Source organism: Prunus avium, chromosome 1 (assembly GCF_965620075.1).
Source record: "Prunus avium chromosome 1, drPruAviu1.hap1.1, whole genome shotgun sequence".
In the NCBI taxonomy this organism is placed as follows: domain Eukaryota; kingdom Viridiplantae; phylum Streptophyta; class Magnoliopsida; order Rosales; family Rosaceae; genus Prunus; species Prunus avium.
Window position 1 is genome coordinate 52,657,668 of NC_142284.1, and position 24,161 is coordinate 52,681,828.

Below are 24,161 nucleotides of genomic sequence, written 5' to 3' on the forward strand. Positions count from 1 at the left end.
ATAAAATGAACTTTAAACCGTTCATAAAATCTGAATCAAAGGGAGAATTTCGTGATTTGCCCCAAAAACTGCAATTGGTTTGCAGATATCTATACCAAATAATGTTTCTATACAGATGCAGCAGTGCACGTTTTTCATATACAACATTTGCAAGGCAATTTACAACTTGACACAACAGGCTGTCGTCCAAATAAAACGGTGTAAGATTCGTGTCGTATAATATACTCGTTAGGTAGTAAAACTTTGTCATGTTTTGCAGCTAACTCCAAAAAACTTTGGTCTACCTATCAGCTAACACAGACTCACTCCATGAAAGCATCAGATCTCGCACAACAGTTGGAAAATCTGCACGTCCCGACACAAAAAAGGAAGCCGAATGTGGTCAACAAATGCGGTGCAAATAATTTTGATCGTAACCTAACATTTGAGTTTAAAAGGGTTAAATGAAGTTTTTACCTCGCGCTACTTCCACAGCAACTGACGGTACGTCTATCTGATCCTCAACCAGTCTATACACATCCACAAGCTATAGAGAAGGCACATCGACAACAAGCTTGTCAAAATTTGGTCCTAAAGATTATGTTTTTCATTTTCTTTCTTCTTTCTTCAGAAAATAAGAAAAAAGAGAGGTTCTCAGATTTTCATACCTCTTGAATGTGAAGCTTTGAATCTTCTGTCAAAGCAAGAATGAGCTTTCTACGAATTCCTTCGTCGAAAATGAAAAGGCGAGCTCCATCTTTGATGGTGTCAGTGAGGTCTAGTTTCCTACTGACTTGCAAGTCTCTTGACCCTTGCCTGCACAACATAGCAAAGAAAATATAACCATCTTAAACTCCGAAGAAGAAGAACAGACAAATTGGCAAGCAGGGCATGATCAGATACTGACATGTCTTTTGCTTGGAATGCAGGGTTGCTGCTCAATTTGGTCACGTTTTCTTTGGCAAGAACTATGAGGTTTTCTAGCCGCTTCCATTGGAAAACACCATCTTTAAATAGTACCTAAAACCAGAAGCAGATTATTATCAAAGGATTGAAATTTCAGAACCAAATCTAAATGGTTGATGATTCTTGGACATGGCTAATTGAAATAACAACATAGTAATAAGAAGAAGAAGAAATGCATAAGCTCGACCAAAGAAATCATATTTCGAAACCAGGGGAAAATTGAGGTGTTGTGGTTTGAACAAGTTAGGGAAAATAAAGAGAAACTGATAAGGCCAGAGAAAAAGGAAGAAGGCAAAAAGGAGAAATTCAAAGTTTAATTCATCCCGTACCCATTACTGAACAAGTTAGGGAAAATAAAGAGAAACTAAAAGGCCAGAGAAAAAGGAAGAAGGCAAAAAGGAGAAATTCAAAGTTTAATTCATCCCGTACCCATTACAGACTATTCCCTTGTTCTGATACAAGATAGGAAAGGAAAAGATGCCCAATGATTTGGGGCTGACTGTCTAACGGTACTCCTAGGTTCATGGAGGAATCCTATACATTTAATCTATCATCATCTAAAGGAAAAACAAGGTTGGGCTTGAAGGAAAGAAGGCTCTGACGATATTGTTTATAGATAATTGGTTTTGATGCTTATTGAGTGTCAACAAAAGCTTTTTCATAGCTAATCAGAAAAATCCTCAAAATAAAACATAGTTGTTCCCATGGATAACACTGCTCATTTCGTTCAGAGCAAGTTCTCTTCTTTTCTTTTTTGAACTGCAGAGCAAGTTACTGAAAATGAAAGGTTCTTGAACATATATAGGTTTGATTCAAAATTCAACTAACAGCCATCTAAGGACATTAAATACAAAATAGTTTTGAACTCACCTGTATGAGGCGTTCACGTAGAGCCGGGTTTGGATCTGTTAGGAGGCGCTTTGCCACATATGGATAGGCAACCTATTTGATTGAATATTAAGAACAGTATGGGGAAAGAAAGCTTGTCATACAACAAATGGCTATCACCGCAATAACAAAATTTGTATACGAGAAATGAGGTTTCTAATTGCAAAACATGGCAGGCACTCCATTGCAGCATTTAGAATACATAACTAAAAGTAATTTAAAAGAAAGTTAACATTGGGTTAAATGGTCTATAAGAGAAAACTTCTACATGCCTAATTTCATCCATTAGAAAAGGCGTATGAGAAAAAGAAAAAGATCTGCCCTTACCTCAAGAAATTTGAAGTCTGGCTGCAAAGTAAAACAGATGCCCTCTTGAGTCAATAAAGAACGGATAACAAGCGAAAACCTTTCTGGGATACGGATGGGATAGTTGTAGACTAATTGGTTAAACTTCCCTGCATCAGAGCCAGAAGAAATCATATTGCATATTACAAACTACATAAGAAAAGATAAAAACAAAAGGAGCTAACAGAAGACAATTATCTCTTTCCCTCACAGCATCAGAAAACCTTGCAGGCAACTAAATCATACCTAAATAGGGTATAATTAAGACGAAGGAATATATACATATCATATCTACACACACTCACACAAGCACAGACTTCCACAGAAAAAAGAAAAAAGAAAAACTGGAATGAGAATCAAAATTATAGGACATGAAATTACCGGTAACACTTCGAAAATTAAAGTCAGACAGTCCTTTTCCAACAGAGTTCTGCCATATCGATTCTAAAGCTGGAACAATAGGAGAGACATCAGTCCCAGGAGCCAAGAAGCCAAGTCGAGTGAAATCATTTGCCATCTCAACATAGTCCTCGTTTACAGCATGAACAACAGCATCGATCAAAATTTGTTTATTTTGCTGAAAAATAAAAGATAGATCAATATGTAGGCAAGGCAAATTAAGAAAAACTAAAGCATAATAGAAAACTAACAGATACAAATGCATTCTTATTTTTCATATAGACCATTGAAATGTACTAGTTTTGGTGGCTGGGCTGTCCCACTGGTATGGATGGTTACTATGTACTATGTTAAACCCTCACAACTATAAGAAGAATACATTAAAGATTTTGAGTTTTCCTATTAAATACCATTGAAGTCCATATTTCACCTGACTAAGAACAGCTACGTTCCCGAAGTCCACGTATGCAATACGTCCATCTTGCATGGCAAAAATATTTCCAGGATGTGGATCTCCATGGAACAACCCAAATTCTAGCAATTGCCGCAATGCAGCACTGACTCCAACTGTTAAGAACCCATTTACATCAATACCAGCATCTTTAACAGCCTGAAATACATGGAGGGATATTATTGATAAAGATATATCTTCTCATGTTCCTTTAAAATAGCACTGTTTATCTTGACAATCATACCTGTGGGTTAGTGCACCGAATACCATCAATCCACTCCATCACTAGAACACGTGGACCACAAAGCTGTTTGTAAACCCGAGGAATTTTAACCGTAGGATCACCTTTGAAGTTCACAATAAAATCTTCAATGTTGCGGGCTTCCTGTATTACAGGAAACAGAGTTTCACTAGTAATTCGAAAGGTCAAAATAAAAATGCAATCATAGTGGTTGTTCAAACTGCAATTCAAGTCATGATGATAATGAAGCCGTAGGAATAAATATAATGCCATCAAGGTTCATTTTTTGTGCTATAGCGCAGGTCTGAAATGTACCAAAGTGTAATCAAGCTCCTCCAAAAGCTTCTCACCAAATTCATCAACAATCAGCTCAGCATTGCACCCCAGTTTCTGTAGACTGATGCCATTCAAGAATGAAGCAAGAGTACGGAATAGAAAAAGATCCCGGTAAATTATAGGTTCTATCTCCGGCCTTTGAACCTGTAAGTATTAAAAAAATAAAAATAAAAATATAGATTGTTTTCAGGATTTTTGCCACAGTAACCTTTTCATCATTTTTGCAACATAATAATTGTGGAGCTGTTAATGACCTAAGAAAAGGCCCTTATGTAAACCTTAATAGCAACTTCCTCTCCAGAGTCACGTAACGTAGCTCGGTAAACTTGACCTAAACTGGCAGCTGCTATCGTCCGAGATGAAATTTTACTGAAAACAGCTTCTAGGGGTCGACCCAATTCCTCTTCTATTATATTGAAGGCAACCTGAACCAATGTCATGCCATATTCTATTTTAAGTTATCTAAACTCCACAGAACAAAATTGTCTCATCCCAGATACGAGCAACAAGAATTTTTTTTTGTTGGTAAAATGAGTTTTTACCTGATTGGGGAAGGAAGGAACGTCATCTTGAAGAATGCACAGTTCATTCATATAATCTTCTCTGATAATATCAGGTCTGTTTGCAAGAACCTTTCAATACATGGGTGAAATCAGGCATATGTATATTTGAGCAAATATATGAACCTAAAATTCAATGGCTGAGTACAACTAGATTTCAAATTGGTATGCGGAGAGAAATTTTCCACTTTGATACTTCATACTACAACTGAAGTAACATGGTGACAATTTCATTCTAATTTTTCTTATATCGATCTGAATTTCAGAAAGCTATGTGAATAGACCATAAAAACCATTGAAGTTATTTAAGAACAATCTTACAATTAAAAAATTAAACAGTCAAAACTCTGATTATAATCTCAAAAAATATTTATCCCAAATGCATCGGATCGACCACAATGAAGGGTGCCTCCTATTACATCTAATCTAACCTTTTAGATCTTTACATCTTTACTTCTTCATTGCATTCTTGATCTTAAATATTAAAACCTGATTGGAAAACTTACAGCTAATGCATCATTTTTTGTTGCTATTTTCAGCTAATGCAGTGGAAATATACTGACATATTTCAACTAGGAAAATAGGATACGACTGATATGAGGGAGGTGCAAACCTGGCCGGCTTTGATGAAAGAAGGCCCCAAATCACACAGGAGGTTTCTAAGCTGCCGAGCACGAAATGGAACAACTTCTTCATCCCTTCCGACGAAGCAGTCATACGTCAAGGCAGACCAGTACAATCCCAAACTCCACACAATCTCCACGCCTCGCGAAATTAGAGACACAATTGCCCCTCTGGATCCCAACACCTTATTCCTCACCTAATTATATACAACAGCATCAAATCCAAATACCTTCTCATCATCCATATTTCAAAAGAAACTAGATGATCATCAAATTCGCCCAAAATTAAACACAAATTCAATTAGAAACATAACAAACTAAATCAATTACAATTTCCAACCAGGATTGAATCATTTGCGTCCCGTCATATTCAACTTTCATTATCAACAACGTTAACATACAACTTCACAACAAAAATTAAAAGAAATGAATAAAATATAATATAAATTCAATGAACTAGAGTTGAATTTCGTACATTTTCGGGTGTGTACTTGCGGAACGGCACGCAAACGCCGCGTTCGAAGTCGAGCTGCTCCATGGCGGCGCTAGGCTTGTTCGATGGCTCCAACCTGCTCCCACCGCCGCTCCCCAAGCTCCTCTGCGTTTCGATTGCGGACGACGCAACGTTCAAAACTCGGAATTGCAACGGTCTCTTGCCTCTCCGTATTCGAAGCCTGTACCTAAACGACGTCGGAGCTTGCAACGGCGCATTTAATCTGTGGCTTGGAACAGCGTGAGCTATCGAGCTTAGGTGCTTGGTAGGAGATGGAGCTGTGCTTGTGCAATTTACACACAGGAAGTCCATGGCTTCTGCTTTCTCAGTGGAAGTGAGAGAGAGAAAGAAGGTGGTGGTAGAAGGGGATGATCTTTGGTGGTTAAAAGAGGAAGTGAGCAAGTGAGCAACGCTTTCAAAAATTAGTTGGAAAAAACGGATATTATATTATATATTTGTGTGAGCCATGGCCGGCCACATAAACGTTTTGGGAAGTAGTTTGGATTATTAGTTCAAAACGAAAGGAAAAGTGGGAATTGTGAAAGTGAAAGGCTGCAACGCAAATCTTGTCTTTAGGATCATTTCTTTTAATTATAAATATCTATGTTATATTTTTCAGTAATTACGATAAGACTTTAATACCTGATTGTGGGTAATAAAAAATTGCTCGCTACAGCTCACTTTGGCCATTCATAGATCGGGTCTTTATATGGAGTCATATCGGACACATTAGGTCATTGGAAAATATTTTGGTCATGTTTACTGATGATGGAGTTGCACATGGGTTGGCTCGTTTCGCTTTATTTATGAACTATTGTTTACTGATTTGGGTTTTGTTTGATGTGTACGTATATATTGTCCCTTAAAATGCTTTTGTTGGACTTTATTTATTTAAGTTTACTTTGATTGTTATGTTTTTGGTTTGAATGTCGGTCCAATGTTTCAATTTATCTGATATTTTGGAAGTATATAGAAATATTAGACTGATATCTAGACCAAAAACATAACAATCAAAGAAAATTCAAATAAGCAAAGTTCAACAAAAGCCTTTCAAGGGACAATATAAAACCTAAAATATATACATACCCTCCTCACTCCACGAAAGCATCGTATCTTGCACACCGGTTGGAAAATCTACTTGTTCCGACACCAAGAATGAAAGCAAAATAGTCTGACACTTGAGTTAATAAAAAGGGTTAAATGAAGAAGTTTTGAGCTCATGCAAATTCCACAACAAGCTTGTCAAAACTTGGTCCTAAAGATTATGTTTCTCCTTTTCAGAAAATAAGAAAAACCTCTTCAATTGAATGTGAAGCTTTGATATAACGATCTTAAACTCTCCAGCAGAAGAACAGACAAATTGGCAAGCAGGGCATGATCAGACACAGACATGTCTTTTGCTTGGAATGCAGGATTGCTGCTCATCTTGATCACGTTTTCTTTGGCAAGAACTATGAGGTTTTCTAGCTGATTCCATTGGAAAACACCATCTTTAAAATAGTAGAAGCAGATTATTAAGCCTTAAATAGTAGAAACAGATTACTAACCTTTAGGACCACAAATGACACCAAAAAAAAAACATTAAGGATGCAATTTAATAGTTTCGTAAACCTTATGGACGTTTTGTGATATTAAGCCTTAAATAGTACCTAAAAGCAGAAGCAGATTATTATCAAATCAACGTACTCACCTTTTCGTTTCTTTATTCATTTCTCCACGTGTGAATATGTTTATTAATTTTGTTACAAATCAATTCATGACTGTTACGTATGGTGCCAATTAAACCCCATATTAGGAGAACATTTTATAAAATGATCGTTACATAAAAAGAATGTGATGCTAAAATGAATTTTATATAACGATCATTTTATAAAATGTTCTCCTAATATGGGGGTTAATTAGCACCATACATAACAGTCATGAATTGATTTGTAGCAAAATTAATAAACATATTCACATGTGGAGAAATGAATAAAGAAGCAAAAAGGTGAGTATGTTAGCTTTGACGAAACAAGCCCCAAATCACACCGAAATTTATGAATATCAACTATCATCAGCTTTGCACCCTCTGATCTTTACAGGAGATGAAAGGGACTCTTCCCTATAAGTACCATGATCAGTCCCACAACTTGTAGAGGGGCATCCAGGTAATATGCATGATAAAATAGTATAGCATATATACATGACAACAAAGAAGAATAAAAATGGTAACTTAACAAATGCATGAATGTTCAATCACACAAAAAACCCAAGTTCAAGCTCCATGTCATCCGGTATAGTCGATATATGAGATGGAATTGGTAAATCATATACTTTTGTTTTTCATTTTGGCAAATTTATCTTTGCGAAAAAATTTCACGCCAAATGAGAAAATGAAACCCTCTATCCAGCTGGTGTTTCATTTATTTTATTATGAGAGATCAAGACAAACATTAGCTACGTTTTTATGACTAATATTCCCCGATTAACTATGTTGATGTTTTTCAATTTAGAAAAACACAGTGATTGTTCAAAAGTAATGTGGATTAAATTAATTAAACACCAACGTCTTCATGTGCATTTGTCAACATATAAATTAAAAGATGAGAAGATGCGTGATTAAAGGAATTGTGAGCTCAACATAAATGACATATATAACCAAGGACATTATCCCTTTTTCAAGATAAACAATTTGGTTTGCTTGCATCCCTTTTCTGATTATGTTTAACCTCTTGTGTTCGTACTCTATGACACTTATCTTTGTGAGAAAATTCTATCCTATCATAACATTGGGAAAGAAAAAAAGAAAAAAAGAAAAAGTTTAAAACATAATTCGATTTTTTTTATTAATATAAAAAGAAAGGAAAAGGATAAAATCGATTTTACCCATAATAGGGAAATGAGGAAGAAAAAGATTTAGCGGGAAAATTAAAAGTCGAAACAAGATTGGCGGGAAGACCATTTGCATTCCCGAATCTCAAATATAAATAACATCAAATCATCTCATACCCCACTTTCCCTCTCTTTCCTTTCTCAGATAAATTTCTCTCTCCCAGGGTTTCAGCGATGTTCTCAAGCAGCCAATTCGACTCCACCTCCGCCTTCTCCGGCGGCGGCTTCATGGCTTCTCAGTCTACTCAGTTCGGTGATTCAACTCCATCTCCGGCCAAGGTAACGCATCTCCTCCACTCTATCATATGCATCCCTTAGCTTCTCGAATAACTGCAAAATGAAAAGTATATTGCGTTTGTATTTGTGATAGTTAAATGACGACTTAGGGTTTCGATCTGAGTCAATGTTTGGTTGCTTGCCCTTCAATTTCCTGGCAACCAAACAAGGGGTTTTATTTCGATATTATTTTTATTTTATTACTTGTTGAGGAATTGTTGCTTTGATTGTTGTTGCAGAGTCGCGAGACTCACGGGTTGGTTCCTGTGACAGTGAAGCAGATAAGCGAAGCCCATCAATCTGGTGATGAAAAATCAAATTTTGTGATCAGCGGGGCAGATGTTGCTAATGTACTAACTTTTTTTGAAAAATCAACACATTTAAGTTTTCTTTTCTTAAAAAGTTTTAATTAAAATTATATGTGGTTGGTTTAGGTATCGGTGGTTGGCATGGTATTTGATAAATCTGAAAGGAACACTGATGTTGGTTTCACTATTGACGATGGAACAGGGCGAATCAAATGCCGAAGATGGTAATGTTTGCATATTTTTAGTTAGATACAGTTTATATCATCACATTTTTAACAGCTTGAATAATTTGTTTAGATTTTGTTGTTCCATGTAATGCACAATTTATAGTAACAGAAGCTAAAAATGTGTTTCAATTATACATACTACTTTCTTGCACAAAGATAGATAGATTGATCAGTAACGATTTAAGTTCTGAGTCCACCCTGCTTTCTGATAATGAGTAACTCTATTTTTTGTTCTCTTAATAGGGTGAATGAGAACTTTGACTCAAGAGAAATGCAGGAAATAGAGTAAGTTGCACTCTCTATCATCAGTGAGTTTTGTATTGAAATTTTAAGCCTTATTATTGACATCAGATATAAAGAGCAGCCAACTCATTATGAGGTTCTTATGTATTATTTTCCAATTGATACAGAGATGGAATGTATGTTCGTGTTAATGGACACTTGAAAGTCTTTCAAGGTGTTCGACAAATAGTTGCCTTCTCCGTGAGGTATGGTACGAAAGATGTTCCTTTTAGTTTGAGCAATTTAGATGTCTTGAGATTTTCAATTGTTTTAATGCCATATGATTCACATTTCTCATTGTACCTAGCCACTTAGCTTTACCAATGCATCATATAACTAATTCCAATATGTCAATTGAGGTGGGATGATGCAACTAAAACAGGTGCCATGTTATATTCACTCATAATCAACACACAGGTGCACAGTGCACGCACACACAAACACTTGAACTTTTCAATATGGTTGAAACAACACATAGAAATTTGTGTCAATCTTAATATAGATGTCTTACTATCAGGAATAGTTGATTGGGAGAATGTTTTCAATCGTACAATACTGTATTGTTAAAGAAGTTAGATTTCAGACAACTCTTGTAAAATATTGTTGAGTTTTACTTTAATTTTGGATCTTTGTTCTTTTAATGTTTTGCTAAAGAATTATTATTTACAGAATTTTGGGTTGTGTTGCAGGCCTGTGAAAAACTTTGATGAAGTTACCTTTCACTTCATTGAATGCATACATACCCACTTACAGACATCAAAGTTACAGGTATCAATAATAACTTGAATCGATGAAACAATTACCTTGTTTTACACCTTCATTCACTTGAAGGTGAATTTGGATAGAATCCATATCTTATGTCTTTTATATTTGTTCATGGTGTATTTACATTCATTAAAGCTGCAAGGAAATTCTGCAACTCAACCTCAGTCTGTGGACTCATCTCTTAGCACTCCTGTGCGGAGTGGGTTAAGTGGATACCAGACAGCCCCATCAAACCAAGTAAGCTATCTAACTATGAAAAATTTACATTTCAAGCTGTCCTGTTCTTGTTTAGCATGCAATTAATGTTCAATTTTGCAGTTCTCCGGGCAAGTTAGTGTTGATGGGATAAAGGGCTGTGATCAGTTGGTCCTTGACTATCTGCAGCAGCCTTCAAGCATGTGAGTTACCATGAACTTGTTTCCCCTGTTTTGGTTTTTGTTAGTATTGCCTTGTTTTGTGTAAGATATGTTGGCTGCGGCTGCCTATGTTGAACTCTTGGTACTGGTTTTCTATTGCAGTGGAAAAGAAAAGGGGATACACAGAGATGAACTTTCCCAGCACCTGAAAGTCCCTGTGGAAAAGATATTGTACTCTCTCTCTCTCTCTCACCACATCCAATTATGCATGCAGGAGTGACTTCTTTTGATTCTTATTCTTGATTTCACATTTCTATTTCAGGGAAGCAATCAGGTCTCTTGAAGAGGAAGGCTTAATATATTCCACGATTGATGAGTTTCACTACAAGTCAGCAGCATATGGCTAAGTATTTGTCACGAATTTTGACTTTGTGCTGCTATGGTTGGAAACGAAAGTAACTTAAATGAATGCTGTTATGTATATTTCTCTTTTAATATCTTTTTATGTCCATTTGGATGGGTTTAGTACCAAAGTTCAAACAATTACATTTGCTGTTTTGGTTGATACCAAAAATATTCTGGATTGAACATTCAGTATTAAATACTACAATAGTCACAGTAGTTAAATGTCATTTAACTAATTTGTTCTGTGTTTATTTAAAAACTAAATTGTTAAAATCAAGAGGAAAGATAACACTACCTGCCTAGCCATTGAATTCGAAGATCCGAGGTTGATAAAGGTTTCGTCTATGTATTATTTGTCACTCATTTTTATTCTTCTTATAATTTCTAGAGTGTCAACATCAACTTAGAATTTGAATTAATGTGAAGCCAAAAAGGAATTAAAGAGTTCAAATATAAGTCAACTGCATATGGTTGAATTTTGTTACCAAGTTAACTTGAAAAAGTGACTTATATGAATGTTGTTATGATAGATTTCTCTTACATTTCTTTCGTGAAATAGAGGGTGAGATTAAAAAAATAATAATAAAGGAAGATAATACGGCCTAGCCATTGAAGGGGAGGTTGAATTTTGGAGGGGGGATGGTTGATAAACATTTCGTCTGTATTGGTAGCCACCCTAATTTATTTTTATTTATTTATAATTTCTAGAGTGTTTCAGTGTATACAGGACACAAAACCAACTTAGAATTCGAATGAAGAACAAAAGGAAATAAGAGTTTAAGTTTAAATACAACTAAACACAAAGTTAAAAAGAAAAATGTTTGTTTAGAATTCTAAGTGATTTAGGAAAGAATCAACTACAAGTTGAACCGAAAATTTAGGCATTTAATTACCAAATTAAGTTTAACTTTTACGCCGATTAGATTGTTGGAAAAATGGCTCACCTAAAGGATACAAAGGTTTTGGCGCTCAAAGGGAGAATTTGAAACTGCCTAAAAGCGACCGATCGCTGGGAAGTTGCGACCGGTCGTTTCTGGGCAGATTCGAGGTCTGGAGCTAAACCAAGGAGCGACCGGTCGCCAGTTCTTTGCGACCGGTCGCAGGAAGCATAAGCGACCGGTCGCATGGCTTTTACGACCGGTCGTTTAGAAGCAGATTCAACGTCTGGAGAGAAAACCTCTGGCGACCGGTCGCTCCAGTCGTGCTGTGACGTTTCCTTACGTGTTTTCAACTGTGTTTTCGATGGCTATCGCTTTCCACATGATTTCAGAGGCTTAGTGGGTCACTTCTGAGTTAAATAAATGTTGACTACATGCTGGATAAGTTGGGAGAGCACTCATGGCTAGTTGGTTATCTTATTTCAAAGAGATCACTCTCCATTTTCTTGTGTAAGTTGGAGGTGGCTGAGTGGGATATCATTTACCTACTTGATCTGACATTTAGTCTAAGTGGTGACTAAAGGAAGGAACGTGGAGGACAAAGATTGTGTCTTATCTTATGTCCATTGGCTTGTGTAGGAAATGGGGTGAAGTAAGATAACACAAGAGGAGAAAACAAGTTGGATAATTAGGAAGTGGCTGAAGCAGAAGTTTAGTAGTGAGAGAGTTAGAGTTTTAGTTTTGTCAAGATAGCCAAGGGGAGAGCAAGAGAGTTCTCCAAGTGTATCAAGGTGTTGAGCAAGGGTGTGAGAGAAACAGATTGTGAGGGTAGTGTTCTAAGGGGGTTTCCTTTGTAAACCAAAGTTGTAACATATCTTCATTAGTGAAATTTCTCAAGGTGATCACCAAAGAGGATGTAGGGAATTTGCTAAACCTCTATAAACACTTGTGTCATTTGTGCTTGGTTAATTTCTGTGTGTGTGTGTAAGACTCATCCATCATTGAGTTCTTTGTCCAAAGTCCATCAACAACAAGATCTTAAAAGGGCAGTGAGTTAGTCATTAATTCACAACATAGACTACATCATGCACAGGACATAGGAGAAAGAAAGACCTCGATGATCTAGGGTTAGCTTATATATAAATTTAGTTCAAAGCCAAGGGATACCCTATTATTATTCTCCATTACCATTAGTGAATAAAATTTCATGTTGTTGACAGATCATAAAAATCAATCAAGCATGTCGACGGAGACGCATCTTTTTCGTAGCACAGTACTTATTACTACGGAAAGTCGAGAAACAGCCCTACCCGAAACTACTGTAATCCAAATCAGTATGGACGACGGGTTAACTTGAAAATTTAGGAATTTAATTACTAACTGCACCCCTCCTTCCTCATTGATCTAGTAGGTAGGTGTACAAAGCACAAACCAATGGCACAATAGAACTGTAACACAACTGGGAAAGAACATCTAGAGTTTGCATAGCTATATATAGCAATATAACTGAGTTGTTACGTATATATATATATATACACTCTTCCAAGTCCAAGTGAAGAGATCCATAAATCAATCAAGCATGGCATGGCTGTGGAAGTATACAGGAGGACATAGAGAACCATCGTATTACGATCTATTATTTTGTCGGCCTAAATTTCGTCATTTGCCTCGAATTTATACTTGTGAGAGTGTCGACTCTTTGTTATGGTAATATAGTGCATGCATGGGCATGGAAACAACAGTTTAGACATCTCTGGAGTTTTTTAGTTTTGAAGCGCACAACGCAAAAGCACAGCAGTTAAATGGGCCAGATAGGGATGCGATGAGTTGGGCCGCAACGTTCTTATGGGTAGTTTCGTAATTCAATTGGTTCATACAATACAACCTTTGATTTCTTCGGCCTCGAGTTTATTCTAATTAATTCATGATGTTTATGATCACAATATTTTTTTTTTTCAAATGTTTGAGCAATATTCGAATTCTTTCTCGTTTCCAATTCCTTTTTTTGTAATCTTTTAACTTTGGGTTGTATCCAATTAAGATTTTGATAAATTCAAAATAATGGTAGGTCATCATGTTTGATGTTGTGCGGATGATACATGCATTAATGGTGGTTGGGATAGTATTGGTAATGATCATGATGGTGGCAGCATGGGCTGGGTGTGGTGGTGACCGATGGTGGTTGAATGGTAGTGATGTGAATGAGTATGGTGTGGGTGACGATGGTGGTGGAAGTTGTGGCGGTGATGGCTATTGCAAAAGAAAAATGAAAGAAGAGAAGAGGGAGATGAGGGGTAATCACCCTTTTAAGTTCAGTAGTGTGAATTTTTGGAACCTCATACAAGCTTTGCTTTACTCACCTCTTGTCAAATCCGGCTTGGATATCATGGGGTATTCTTAAAAGAAAAGATTAGTTAGCATGAAAAATAATAATGCTATTTGAACACACTGAATTGATCACATTATATGGCAGATGATGTGTACAAGCCACCTTAATTATGAGATATTTGTTACTATTTGTGATTTGGTTGGTAACAAGATCAATAGACTTTATTCTATATATAACACATAAGTGATTACACATAAATGATTTTGGTTAGTAAAAAGTGATTACTTTGGACTTGCTTTTGATCTACTTTGAAATTTACTATAGGTTTAATCTTGCCATTTTCATAGGCCTAGGCATAACATAAAAGAGTGGTGTGTGGTCACTCTGCTACATTAAATTCGTTTCCTTGGATTTAAAGGGCTGTGCCACACGTGCGCACACACTCCATCTGTGAAAAGCTAAAGTGAAATCCACAATTCCATTTCGACACTTGGCATGTGCCACCTGGCCCTGTGATCTAGAGTCTCCATCTCCTTCACGTGAAACCCCTCCCATTTTGGAGATTTTGATCTTCCTCCCCTCATGCTCATGTTGGGGACCTATATTTGCTTTACAAGAATCATTTCCAATCAATAAAAAGTACTTGTGTTCGATGATTTTGGATAAATTGGTTCTCTTTTCCCTCACATGATTTGGATATTGGATAATGTTTTGTCCCTATTTCTTAATCTTATTCCCCTAAAAATTTCGATAAGAGAAAAAACATTTGGTCCATAAATCCCCCAAAAAAAAGGAAAATATATATCCACCGTGGAATTCTCTGGTCACTTCTTAATATGAAAATTATAAGCAAATTCTAGGGAAAATTTAGTTGTCGTGACGACGATAAGCTTTCTTATTTCTTAGTACAAGATTGGAAAAGATTTCTCCTGAAAAATACAGCTTTTATTTTAGGGTATATAGTTAATTAAATAGCTCAAGTTTAATTTTGTGTTTAACTTAATTAATTAGTCATATGACTGTTCCCTTCTTTTTCAGAGAATCATAGCAGTAACTATCAAATCATGGGCATGTCGTTGGTATATATAGCCGTGAGCTGTGCTTAGTCATTGTAATTACAAAACTGGCACTGTCTCTTTCTCAGTAGCAACAACGGATCTATCTATGCTCTCAAAATAATACACATGGTACAAAATGTAAAAATATATATATAGTCGACCCATTTGCTTGAAATCACATGAACTGTTCTTATTAGATGATCACATCAAAGCCAATATTTTACAAAGCAATCCACTCCCCAAATATATAACACAAACAACAACATGTAGATGTACTCTTTATTACAAGCAAATAAAATTAACCCCAAAACATATAAAACACTGACTGAACCAAGACTAAGGATGACATAATTAAAGAAGGAAATGAAAGGTAACAAATGAGACTCACACAAGATTAATTTAGGATACCAACTGATCATCGCAAATAGCTAGCTACATGTCTCGGACATGGAAGATGTTGGGGTTTTTAATGACAATATCGTACATGTAAACGGAGTTGAACTTGGAGAAGTCTCTGGGGAGAGAGATTAGGTCAATGGAAGATCGCTTGTGGAATTGGAAGAGGTCGGGGTCGCCCCCATAGTACCTCTCCCACCCTAACCCGGTCAATATTTGCTCGAGCGTCGAGTAGGACGACACCACCTCTCCACTTGGCAAGTGCACCAAGGCCTTCTTCCTGGAAGATGTCTCAGCCTGTGGATTTTCCAGACGAATCACCCCATTCTTGAAAACCCAAACCCCAGACATTGTCTTTCTTCTTTCTTTGCTTGGTTTTTTGGGTGGTGGGTAGAAGAAGAATTGTAAATTGATGCAAAAATGCTGTTTGTTTGGAGATGAGAGAGAGAGAGAGAGAGAGAGGAGAAGGAAATGAATTGAATTGAATTGCGTTGTGTTGTGTTGTGGCAAAAGAGAAGGGTGGGAGGGGGTATTTATATGTGTCAAAGGGACAAATAAAAACAAGGGGGAAATACTCTTTCAGTGGGAGGGAGAAACTGAAAAGGATGGTGGATTGTGGGCATGTTTGGCTTTGGAAGAGAATCTAGATTAAGTGGGACCCAATGGGATTAAAAATATGAGGGTGCTGCATGGATGGATGATGCCCCTAGGGTTTGATTTAGGGCACAATGATCAGCACCATCCAATTCCCTGGGGTTTGGGTTTGGAGGAATCTTTGTGTAGCTTAAACATTGCAAGCTAAGCTAAATCTAGCTTTTTCGAGTGTGCTTTTTCTTTTTTTATTTAATTTTAAATAATTTTAAATAATTTTGTGATGGGGAATCTTTCATATTGCTAGGGTTGGGGCAATGCATGCCACTATTCATTAATTAAGAAAAGATTCAAAAAAGAAGAAAGTCAATGATGGAAAGAAACCCACTTAGATCACGAGATGTCCACGTGAAGGGAGTGGGAGTGATTGGGGCATATTTTGTGCGGATCTTGGGATGTTGGTGGGTTTGGCGACTGAAAGCAGATCTTTCTGTTGGAGACACGTACCCCTTTGCTACTTGTGATTTTTGGCAACCTTAAAAGCCTTTGCTTTCCTCACGCTGTCTTGTCAAATCAGCTTTGGATTTTGTTTTTGTGATTTTCGAGTCTAGATTTATGAAAAGAAGAAGATTAGTTCATTCAGAGTCTAGACTTTCGAGTTAATTAGTAATGTGATTAGTAAATATACGATTTAGTTAAATATGAGTATGTGAGGATGTGCGGATTTTTATTTGAACTTCGAATTTTATGAATCACAAACTTCCAAAATCATATGCACTTGTTTTCAAGTTTTCATTTTGAAAGTACTTCCGTTTTCACACGGTACGTACTTGTTTTCATATTATTGATTAGTAGAGTTCTTACTTTTACATTCAAGGTTAATTAGCAAATGACTCTAAATATTCGATCCGTAGGTCTTACGTCTCTTTTGAATCAAAAAATGAAAAAGAAAAAGGAAAGTATTCATCTACTACTTATGTACTTGGGGAAGTTGTTGATATTGCTTGATCTAAGGGCAGTTCCAGCAGCCCCCTAGGGCAAGGGCTGGGGGGGGGGGGTAAAACGCCAAAACCCATTTCCAGCAACAAAGTCCAGCCCGGGCAACTACTGGGGTCCACCTGCCTGGGCTGGCCCGAAGGCAGAAACAGCCCGAGTGTTGGCCTGAAGGCTGCTGACGTCATCTGCTACAGTGATCTGCTACAATGCTCTGCTACAGTGCCGCCAACAGCACTCTGACAAGTGTCGCGTTCTGAGCTCTCCGATCAGAATTTTTCCTCCAATCCAACGGCAGCCAATTTTTGTGCAATAAAAAAATGAAAAAAAAATCGATTTTAAAAAAAAAAAAATCAAATTTTTAAAAAAAAAATACCCAAAACTCTTCACTTTCAACACCAAATCCTCATACATTTTCTTCTACTTCTACTATTATTCACTTTTTACTCAAGTATTGACAAGTACGAACCCAAAAATTTTATCCGAAAATATTGTCCAAATTAATTGTTTAGGTAAACAAATTTGTGAAAAAAACAAAAAATTGAATAGTACTTGCCCTTTGCCCGGGCAACTGCTGGAATTGCAACTTACTTTTTGCAAGGGCAGACACTATTCATGTGAATAGTGTCAGCCTTAGCCCCCCCTTGCCATGGCAAGGGTTTGACTGCTGGAAGTGCCCTAAGAAGCAAATTAAAAGAAGGGGAATGCTAGCAACCTTCTCTCTAACCTTCTCCCCTCTTTGCTTGACATGTGTCATTCTCTCTACACTTAAAACAATGCGATGAATATATTATACAAGCTAACTTTTGCTTTCCAAGTTTACCCTTATTACATGCATTCAATTTATCCAAAAAAAATTCACAACTTTCTAACCATCTTATTAATCTTTTTTTAACGTAAATGATTTTTTTTTAAAGAAAATATGTGCTTTTTTTCTTAAAAGAGGAAATGTCCCTTTTTTTTATTTTTTTTATAAAACACAAAGGGTTTAGATTTTTTTTTAAAAAAGTCTAAACTTGACGTTAAAAAAAAAGGGGACATTTCCTCTTTTTTTATAAAAAAAAAAACAGATATTTTCTTTATAAAAAAAATAATAATAAGATGGTAAGAAAGTTGAGAATTTTTTTTGAATAAATTGAATACATGTAATAAGGGTAAACTTGGAAAGCAAAAGTTAGCTTGTATAATATATTCATGGCATTGTTTTAAGTGTAGAGAGAATTACACATGTCAAGTAAAGAGGGGAGAATGTCCAAAGGAGAAGGTTAGAGAGAAGGTTGTTAGCATTTCTCTTAAAGAGAAAAGGATAGTAAGTCTGACAATAAAGTGTGTGGAATTTTTCCTTAAAAAGAAAAACCGTGTGCAATAAATAACATCCCCTTAATATCTAAAAGCAGCAAATTTCGATCATACAAAATGGTTCAAATGATTAAGATAAGACAGTAAATTATTATTGTAAATAATAATTTTCATACTTGGGATTTCTCAACACCACTCAAATAAAATTATATATGTCACACTCAATTCAAACATATAATTGAGCCCTAATGTACAATAATTTGTCACCAAAAGGACCACTTGACTAAGTCTCAATTATCATTGTCAAAAACTTCGTGCTTTCCACAGTTTCACACTCTCAGAATTTTATAATGCTTCAAAAAAAAAGCCATGTTGCCCACATGTCTTCACATGGGCTACAATGGTCCTGTAGCCAGATCGAGGGCTTGGACCTTTGAGCAGCCGTCTTGTCAAATCCATGATTAGGGTTTTACGTAAGGATATTTTGGAGTTTAAACTACCTGCCACGTAGAAGAGATCTGTGGAAAACTTGATGTTCTTCATTTTGAAATTAACATGACAATTGAAGAACCATGCGACAAGATATCAATTTCAGTGCAAATGTTGGTTTGTGATCTCATTAATGGTGCACTTTGTTTGATCTGTTTCTTACTGTGTGCAAATTGCAAGAAGGAAAGTTTTGTTTCGATTAGTCAATCTTTGAGTTTCTTGTGGGTCAGGAAATTCTGTTCTCTTTTTTTTTTATATATATATATAAATCATTTTATCATCGTTGATGTTGTTTGAAGGATCGAAACTTCTCGTGTTAGGGGTTTAATTAATCCGTCAAACTTGATCAATCATGTATGATCGTTTGTATATGTTCTAATAGTACTTCGATATCCTTAATCGTTTGTATATGTTCAACTCTGTCATGAGAATGTCATGAGTTTAAATCTCATGACCAACAATTGTTGAATAAAAAGCATTAACAGTTTGTTGGAAACATATTATTCTTTGTTATATTATTACTTCAAGACTATCAATTGTTAAAAAGATTAGTGGTCCTCAACTTTTGAGTTTGAAAGTTGATTCCCATATGCTCCCCATTGTGCATTGCATATGCAGGTTTTTGTATGCCTTTAGGCATCCAAGCCCTCGAGCACCATATCATCTTTGCTTCTGTATGTTCCTCTTTTCACATGCCCAAGGTCCTAACGATATAGACCTCTCCAATCCTATCCCCATTCACTTTGGAAAATCCTAAATGGTACCCAATTCCTTCAATTTTAGTCCTTTCTATTTTTGTTGCACTTCCTACTCCAGAAATTTCTCTGTAATTATATTTGTTTTTATTTTATTGGATGGAAAAATTGGGCTCACAGCTCAGAAATTGCTACACCACAAAGTTCTTCCCCATGTCAAGTGGATTGCATGCCTGGCATTAGGGTCTACCTCACGACTTGAAGATATTATAGTACGAGTCTATTATGAGGTGTTGCACTCGAGGTTTTCAATCCTCTCTTTTCCAATATCACTTGTATCAAAAGATTCAACTCATCCAATCCAAGTACCGAACAAGTTGCTTTGTGTCTCAGTCACTCTTAAGGCATGTAGACATCAAGTAACTTTAATGAAATTTTACGCTCCGAATTAATTTAGGGTTTTATATTTGGAGGATATATATAATGTTAAGTGATTCAAAACCAGAAAAGAGAATCCCTTCCTTATTACGAGCAGCATATCACTATGATGATGAAATAAAGATGCGCAATGATCATTCTTTCGATAGTTAAGTGATTCAAAACCAGAAAAGAGAATCCCTTCCCTTCCTTACGTGCATATTAATACGATGATGAAATAAAGATGCCAAATGATCATTCTTAATATGTCATATCAATGAGGTGTTTGGATCTTCGAGGACAACTCTAGCTCTACATGATTTTCGATTTTCATATTCTTTTTGTTATATATTCTTCGAATTTTCATACGAATTTCCACATTTTTTTTCCCTCCCATTTTCTTTGTCTACAAAAGTTTTTTGGTGGGGGTGAGCGGTAGATTCCATTAGACACCACAATACATATATATATATATATATATATATATATATATATATATATATATCGTTTAATATTAGAAGTGAAAAGAATCAAAGGAAAGGCAGCCTCCACTAGAATGTGCTAAGCTCATCACTATCTTTTATATACTCTGATACAATAAAATGAAGAACTTCAGTAATTAACACTTGAAAAACATGGATTGATTTTGATAGCCGAAACTTCTAGATTTAGCCAAAGTTTTCATTATACATTGGCAACGAGCATCTGGCCTATATTCATCGTCATCCAAACTACTATAGAATAAAGGTGAAGCATACAGCTTGCGTTTTTGGACATGGTTAGTTTAATTAATTAATTAATTAATTAATTTTCTAAAAAAGAAATATTGGGGGAAGGGGAATCGAACCTAAGACCTAGAATGCAGGGTAAATGATCTTAACCACTTGAGCTACAAACTCTTTGCTTAAACCCATTAACTTAATTACTGTAAATTCGATGCATTTATGCCGTACTTGGATATAATTTATAATCTATATACCTTAATTTTATGATTCGTCCTTTCTTTGGGAGATTTGATTTTTGAACCCCAGAATACCGTAAGAAAAAAGGTATTTTATTCGACAATAGTGGCAGCATTTATACTCTTTACGTATTTTATGTGCCATAAAGAAAGTTCCTAGAGCTAATGTGCTTTTCTGGTAGGCATAAGTTTAAATGTAATATAATATACAAATAGAGATAATCTAGCTTAAAGGAATATTAGAAAAGTTATTAGGAGGATAATCTAGTTTGGTAACTTCAAACAAAACTAGTCTTGTTTTAGAAATCAGATGCTAATTCCCATCAAAAAGAGCAAATAGACTGCAATGAGAATAAGATTAGCTAGACGCGCATAAAATCCTTGTAAGTAATAGATTTTATAATTCAGACATCTCTTCCAAAGGATTTTCAAAATTCGAATTATAATAATATGTGAGAAACCGTATACGACACACATTAAATGAATATGAACGAAAACTGTCCATAGTGGATGGGAGACCCTACTCAACCCAAGTTCAAAGGATGCTTAGGGTTCCATGCTTAATTCCAAATACAAACCACTCATTTTAATCTTTTGTTTAATTACAAACTCACGCTGTGTGACTCAACTGAACACGACGACAAAATAAAATGAATGTTGCAAAGATATATATTACAGTACTTCTGGAGCTGTCGAATAGAGGAAGAAGGGGAGAGAAGTTAAGAAAAAACAAAAACAAAAACAAAAACAAAGAGAGGTGTTGCAAGCAATGTGGCACAATAATTTTGCGATAAACTCATACCATGAAGAAGGGAAAATATATTGCTAGCTTGTTTCATTAATTTCAGTAACCAGATTACCTACAGTGATAGTTGTGCGTGAACACCGCAATTAATGTAACGTTAAACAAGCTTAACAAACAAATATATAACTAATTCTCTAACTAATTCTAATTAGTTTCGAACTACGAAAGCTGAGTTCTGTTCAATTTACAATAAACTTATTACGTCCTTCATGAAATATTTTTCTATGATTGAATTGGCAATCTTCTTTCTTCTTGTTCCTGATAGGCTAGCTACATATGTACGTAAGCTTTTCAATTCAACATGATGGAGAAGAGATCCAAGTTCAAATTTCTCGCTCCCTCTCATGCATGGCAATTAATATTGGCGCATGGAGAGAGTTTGGTGTTGTAGTGCTTTAGGGCTTTCAAATTCTATCAGCTTGTTTATTGGTCGTATTTAATTTGGTTTTTTTTCTTTCGTTCTATTTGTATTGTACTTGAGCATTCTTGACAAATAAGTTAGGTCTTTGTGATGATATATGCGACAAGATATGAAAATTATTAGAACACTATCAATTCAATGAGATAAAATCAGCATCATAGGGGTTTACAACTTACACCAATTTAAGGAACAAGGGCCTTCTTCATCTCAACATTTTATGAGAAACAAATTTTAAAATACATATAGGTGGTCATTTTTTTTTTTTTTTTTTTTCTTTCCCAGTTTTTGAACCTATTCTCATAATTTCCTCTGATGAGCTGTGAATCTGTGATCAGTACTTCATCATCAGGTCTAGTTAATTAAGCAGCCAAAAGCGAAACCAGCCCCATGATCACCACCCCGGCACCAACGGCCATGATCTCACGAGTACGTGAAGCTGCAGAGGGCGCAGGTGCCGAAGGCGTGGGCGCTGTACTCTCTGACGGTGAGTCAGCAGATACTGGTGGCGAGGATTTGTCATCTCCTTTGTCCTTACCTTTGTGCTTTGACGGAGCTGGAGCCTTGTCAGACGAAGATTCATCGTTTGAAGGGCTTGGAGCTTCGTCATCAGAGTCGTTCTTCTTGGACTTCGAGGGGCTTGGGGCCTTGGCAGAGTTGGGTGCGCTGGCATGGCCCGAGGAGGACGACTCGATGTCAGGAACATTAATAATGGACCCCACCTGAAGCACTGAAATGTTGTAGGGCTGGGAAACAACCGACTTAACAAAGTTGACACTGTTGCCATTCCCTCCCTTGGCTGCAGACCCGAATGAAATTTGTCCGTTCTTCTCCGAAATCTTGATGAAGCCTTGCTCCCCCCTTGCCAGACCCGTCGACTGGAACAAAGTTGTGAGAGTGGCGGACTTGTTTGATTTGAAGATCTTCTTGAGCTTGTCCTGATCGTAGTAGTCCAACACCACGTGGACGCTCAGGATCTTCTTGGCCATATCTGAAGACTGCCCGGAGAGGCCTCCCGCACCGCCATTGTCCACTGCGAGGATGGTGATGGTGCTGCGTCTGTTGATCTCGTCGGCGAGCTTAGTCTGGGAGAGGAGGTTGTTGAAGTTGGAGAAGTCAGATTGCTTCTCGAGGATCTTGGTGATGTTGAAGGCAGAGACAGAGGAGGGTGACGAGAAGAATACAAGGAAGAGGGCAAGGAAGAAGAAGAAGAGGATGGAAGAGGCCCTATGTTCCATCTTTGTTAGCTGCCACTTCTTGCTTTGCTTTCTTTCTTGCTTTCTTGTTTGCTGCTTTGAGTTTTCAAAGCTTGCTTTTTGTGTGGAGGGAGTTTGTGTTTAAATAGGGCACAAATTGTGAGCTATAATTAGACATGCATGCAAAAAATGGGATGTCAGGGGTTCAAAAGGTTGGGAGTGATTTTCTCCTTTGTCCGAATCACAATTGGGATTAGTTCTAGTCGACGCACTCCTTAAAAATTGCTAACCATGTTTTAGTTACTCTCTCTAGAAGCAAATTAACCCAAATTTAGAAAACTAAAGTTTCTACTCAACACATTCTAACCACTTAATCTTTTGTTTCAAGGGTTGTTGTTCTCGTGGTAAAGAGTATTTACTCTACACTCATGATCATAATTAGAGTCGAATCTTCTATATTGGCCTCTAAAGTTCATTAATTTTATTTCGCTCATACTTAATAAATATATATATATATATATATATATATATATATATATATATATATATATAAAGAGCCAACCATTGCTGATGTGATCCATGTGTTATTTTTATTTTTTTGGTTTCTTTCACTTTAAATAATGTATTAATGAAAGTTTCCATTGAAGATTTCATTACAGTAACGATAGATTGGATGATTTTTTTTGGTTCTAGTTAACGCACCTCGCCATATTATTCATCAAGTATCATTCTAACTTTTGCGTTTAGTAAATATTTATCTGATTAATGTAATTAAATGATATGAAATTAGTTGTTTTTCGATTACAATGGCTGATCTCTTGGGTGGTTCGGTTACAGCCAAGATTTTCCTTTTTTTGGGCTTCTA

The 24,161-nt window shown here is 36.2% G+C and overlaps 3 protein-coding genes and 1 pseudogene across 3 annotated transcripts; 1 reads left to right on the forward strand and 3 right to left on the reverse strand.

Moving 5' to 3' along the window:
• Positions 1-55: 55 nt before the first annotated feature.
• Positions 56-5,705, reverse strand: ACDO1 (Protein kinase superfamily protein). The gene is made up of 14 exons (XM_021979091.2): positions 5,264-5,705; positions 4,779-4,985; positions 4,148-4,237; positions 3,884-4,030; positions 3,585-3,749; positions 3,273-3,413; positions 3,008-3,187; positions 2,560-2,755; positions 2,161-2,288; positions 1,816-1,887; positions 887-999; positions 648-795; positions 457-526; positions 56-345 (listed from the first exon to the last, which is right to left on the reverse strand). Exons 1-14 carry the CDS (start codon positions 5,591-5,593, stop codon positions 281-283), a joined length of 2,052 nt encoding a protein of 683 aa, XP_021834783.1. The 5' UTR covers positions 5,594-5,705; the 3' UTR covers positions 56-280.
• A 2,529-nt stretch (positions 5,706-8,234) lies between these two features.
• On the forward strand, positions 8,235-10,998 carry RPA2 (replicon protein A2). The gene is made up of 10 exons (XM_021979079.2): positions 8,235-8,431; positions 8,668-8,778; positions 8,863-8,960; positions 9,207-9,248; positions 9,374-9,451; positions 9,935-10,013; positions 10,146-10,247; positions 10,329-10,408; positions 10,529-10,597; positions 10,689-10,998. Exons 1-10 carry the CDS (start codon positions 8,327-8,329, stop codon positions 10,771-10,773), a joined length of 849 nt encoding a protein of 282 aa, XP_021834771.1. The 5' UTR covers positions 8,235-8,326; the 3' UTR covers positions 10,774-10,998.
• A 4,207-nt stretch (positions 10,999-15,205) lies between these two features.
• LOC110774547 (flowering-promoting factor 1) lies at positions 15,206-15,917 on the reverse strand. The gene has a single exon (XM_021979100.2). The coding sequence runs from the start codon at positions 15,781-15,783 to the stop codon at positions 15,469-15,471; it is 315 nt and encodes a 104-aa protein (XP_021834792.1). The 5' UTR covers positions 15,784-15,917; the 3' UTR covers positions 15,206-15,468.
• Positions 15,918-22,219: 6,302 nt separating this feature from the next.
• On the reverse strand, positions 22,220-23,383 carry LOC110774539 (fasciclin-like arabinogalactan protein 14 pseudogene; annotated as a pseudogene).
• Between the last annotated feature and the right edge of the window lie 778 nt (positions 23,384-24,161).

What these genes read in the sequence shown, in the direction of transcription:
- ACDO1 (XM_021979091.2), bottom strand. Translation starts at nt 5,593, where the DNA reads ATGGACTTCCTGTGTGTAAATTGCACAAGCACAGCTCCATCTCCTACC. An exon ending in AGGAGCTTGATTACACTTTG is followed by an intron (nt 3,414 to 3,584) that starts GTACATTTCAGA and finishes CCTGTAATACAG; the next exon opens with GAAGCCCGCAACATTGAAGA. An exon ending in TGCTGTGGAAGTAGCGCGAG is followed by an intron (nt 346 to 456) that starts GTAAAAACTTCA and finishes CGGGACGTGCAG; the next exon opens with ATTTTCCAACTGTTGTGCGA.
- RPA2 (XM_021979079.2), top strand. Translation starts at nt 8,327, where the DNA reads ATGTTCTCAAGCAGCCAATTCGACTCCACCTCCGCCTTCTCCGGCGGC. An exon ending in ATAGTTGCCTTCTCCGTGAG is followed by an intron (nt 9,452 to 9,934) that starts GTATGGTACGAA and finishes GTTGTGTTGCAG; the next exon opens with GCCTGTGAAAAACTTTGATG. An exon ending in AGACAGCCCCATCAAACCAA is followed by an intron (nt 10,248 to 10,328) that starts GTAAGCTATCTA and finishes TCAATTTTGCAG; the next exon opens with TTCTCCGGGCAAGTTAGTGT.
- LOC110774547 (XM_021979100.2), bottom strand. Translation starts at nt 15,783, where the DNA reads ATGTCTGGGGTTTGGGTTTTCAAGAATGGGGTGATTCGTCTGGAAAAT.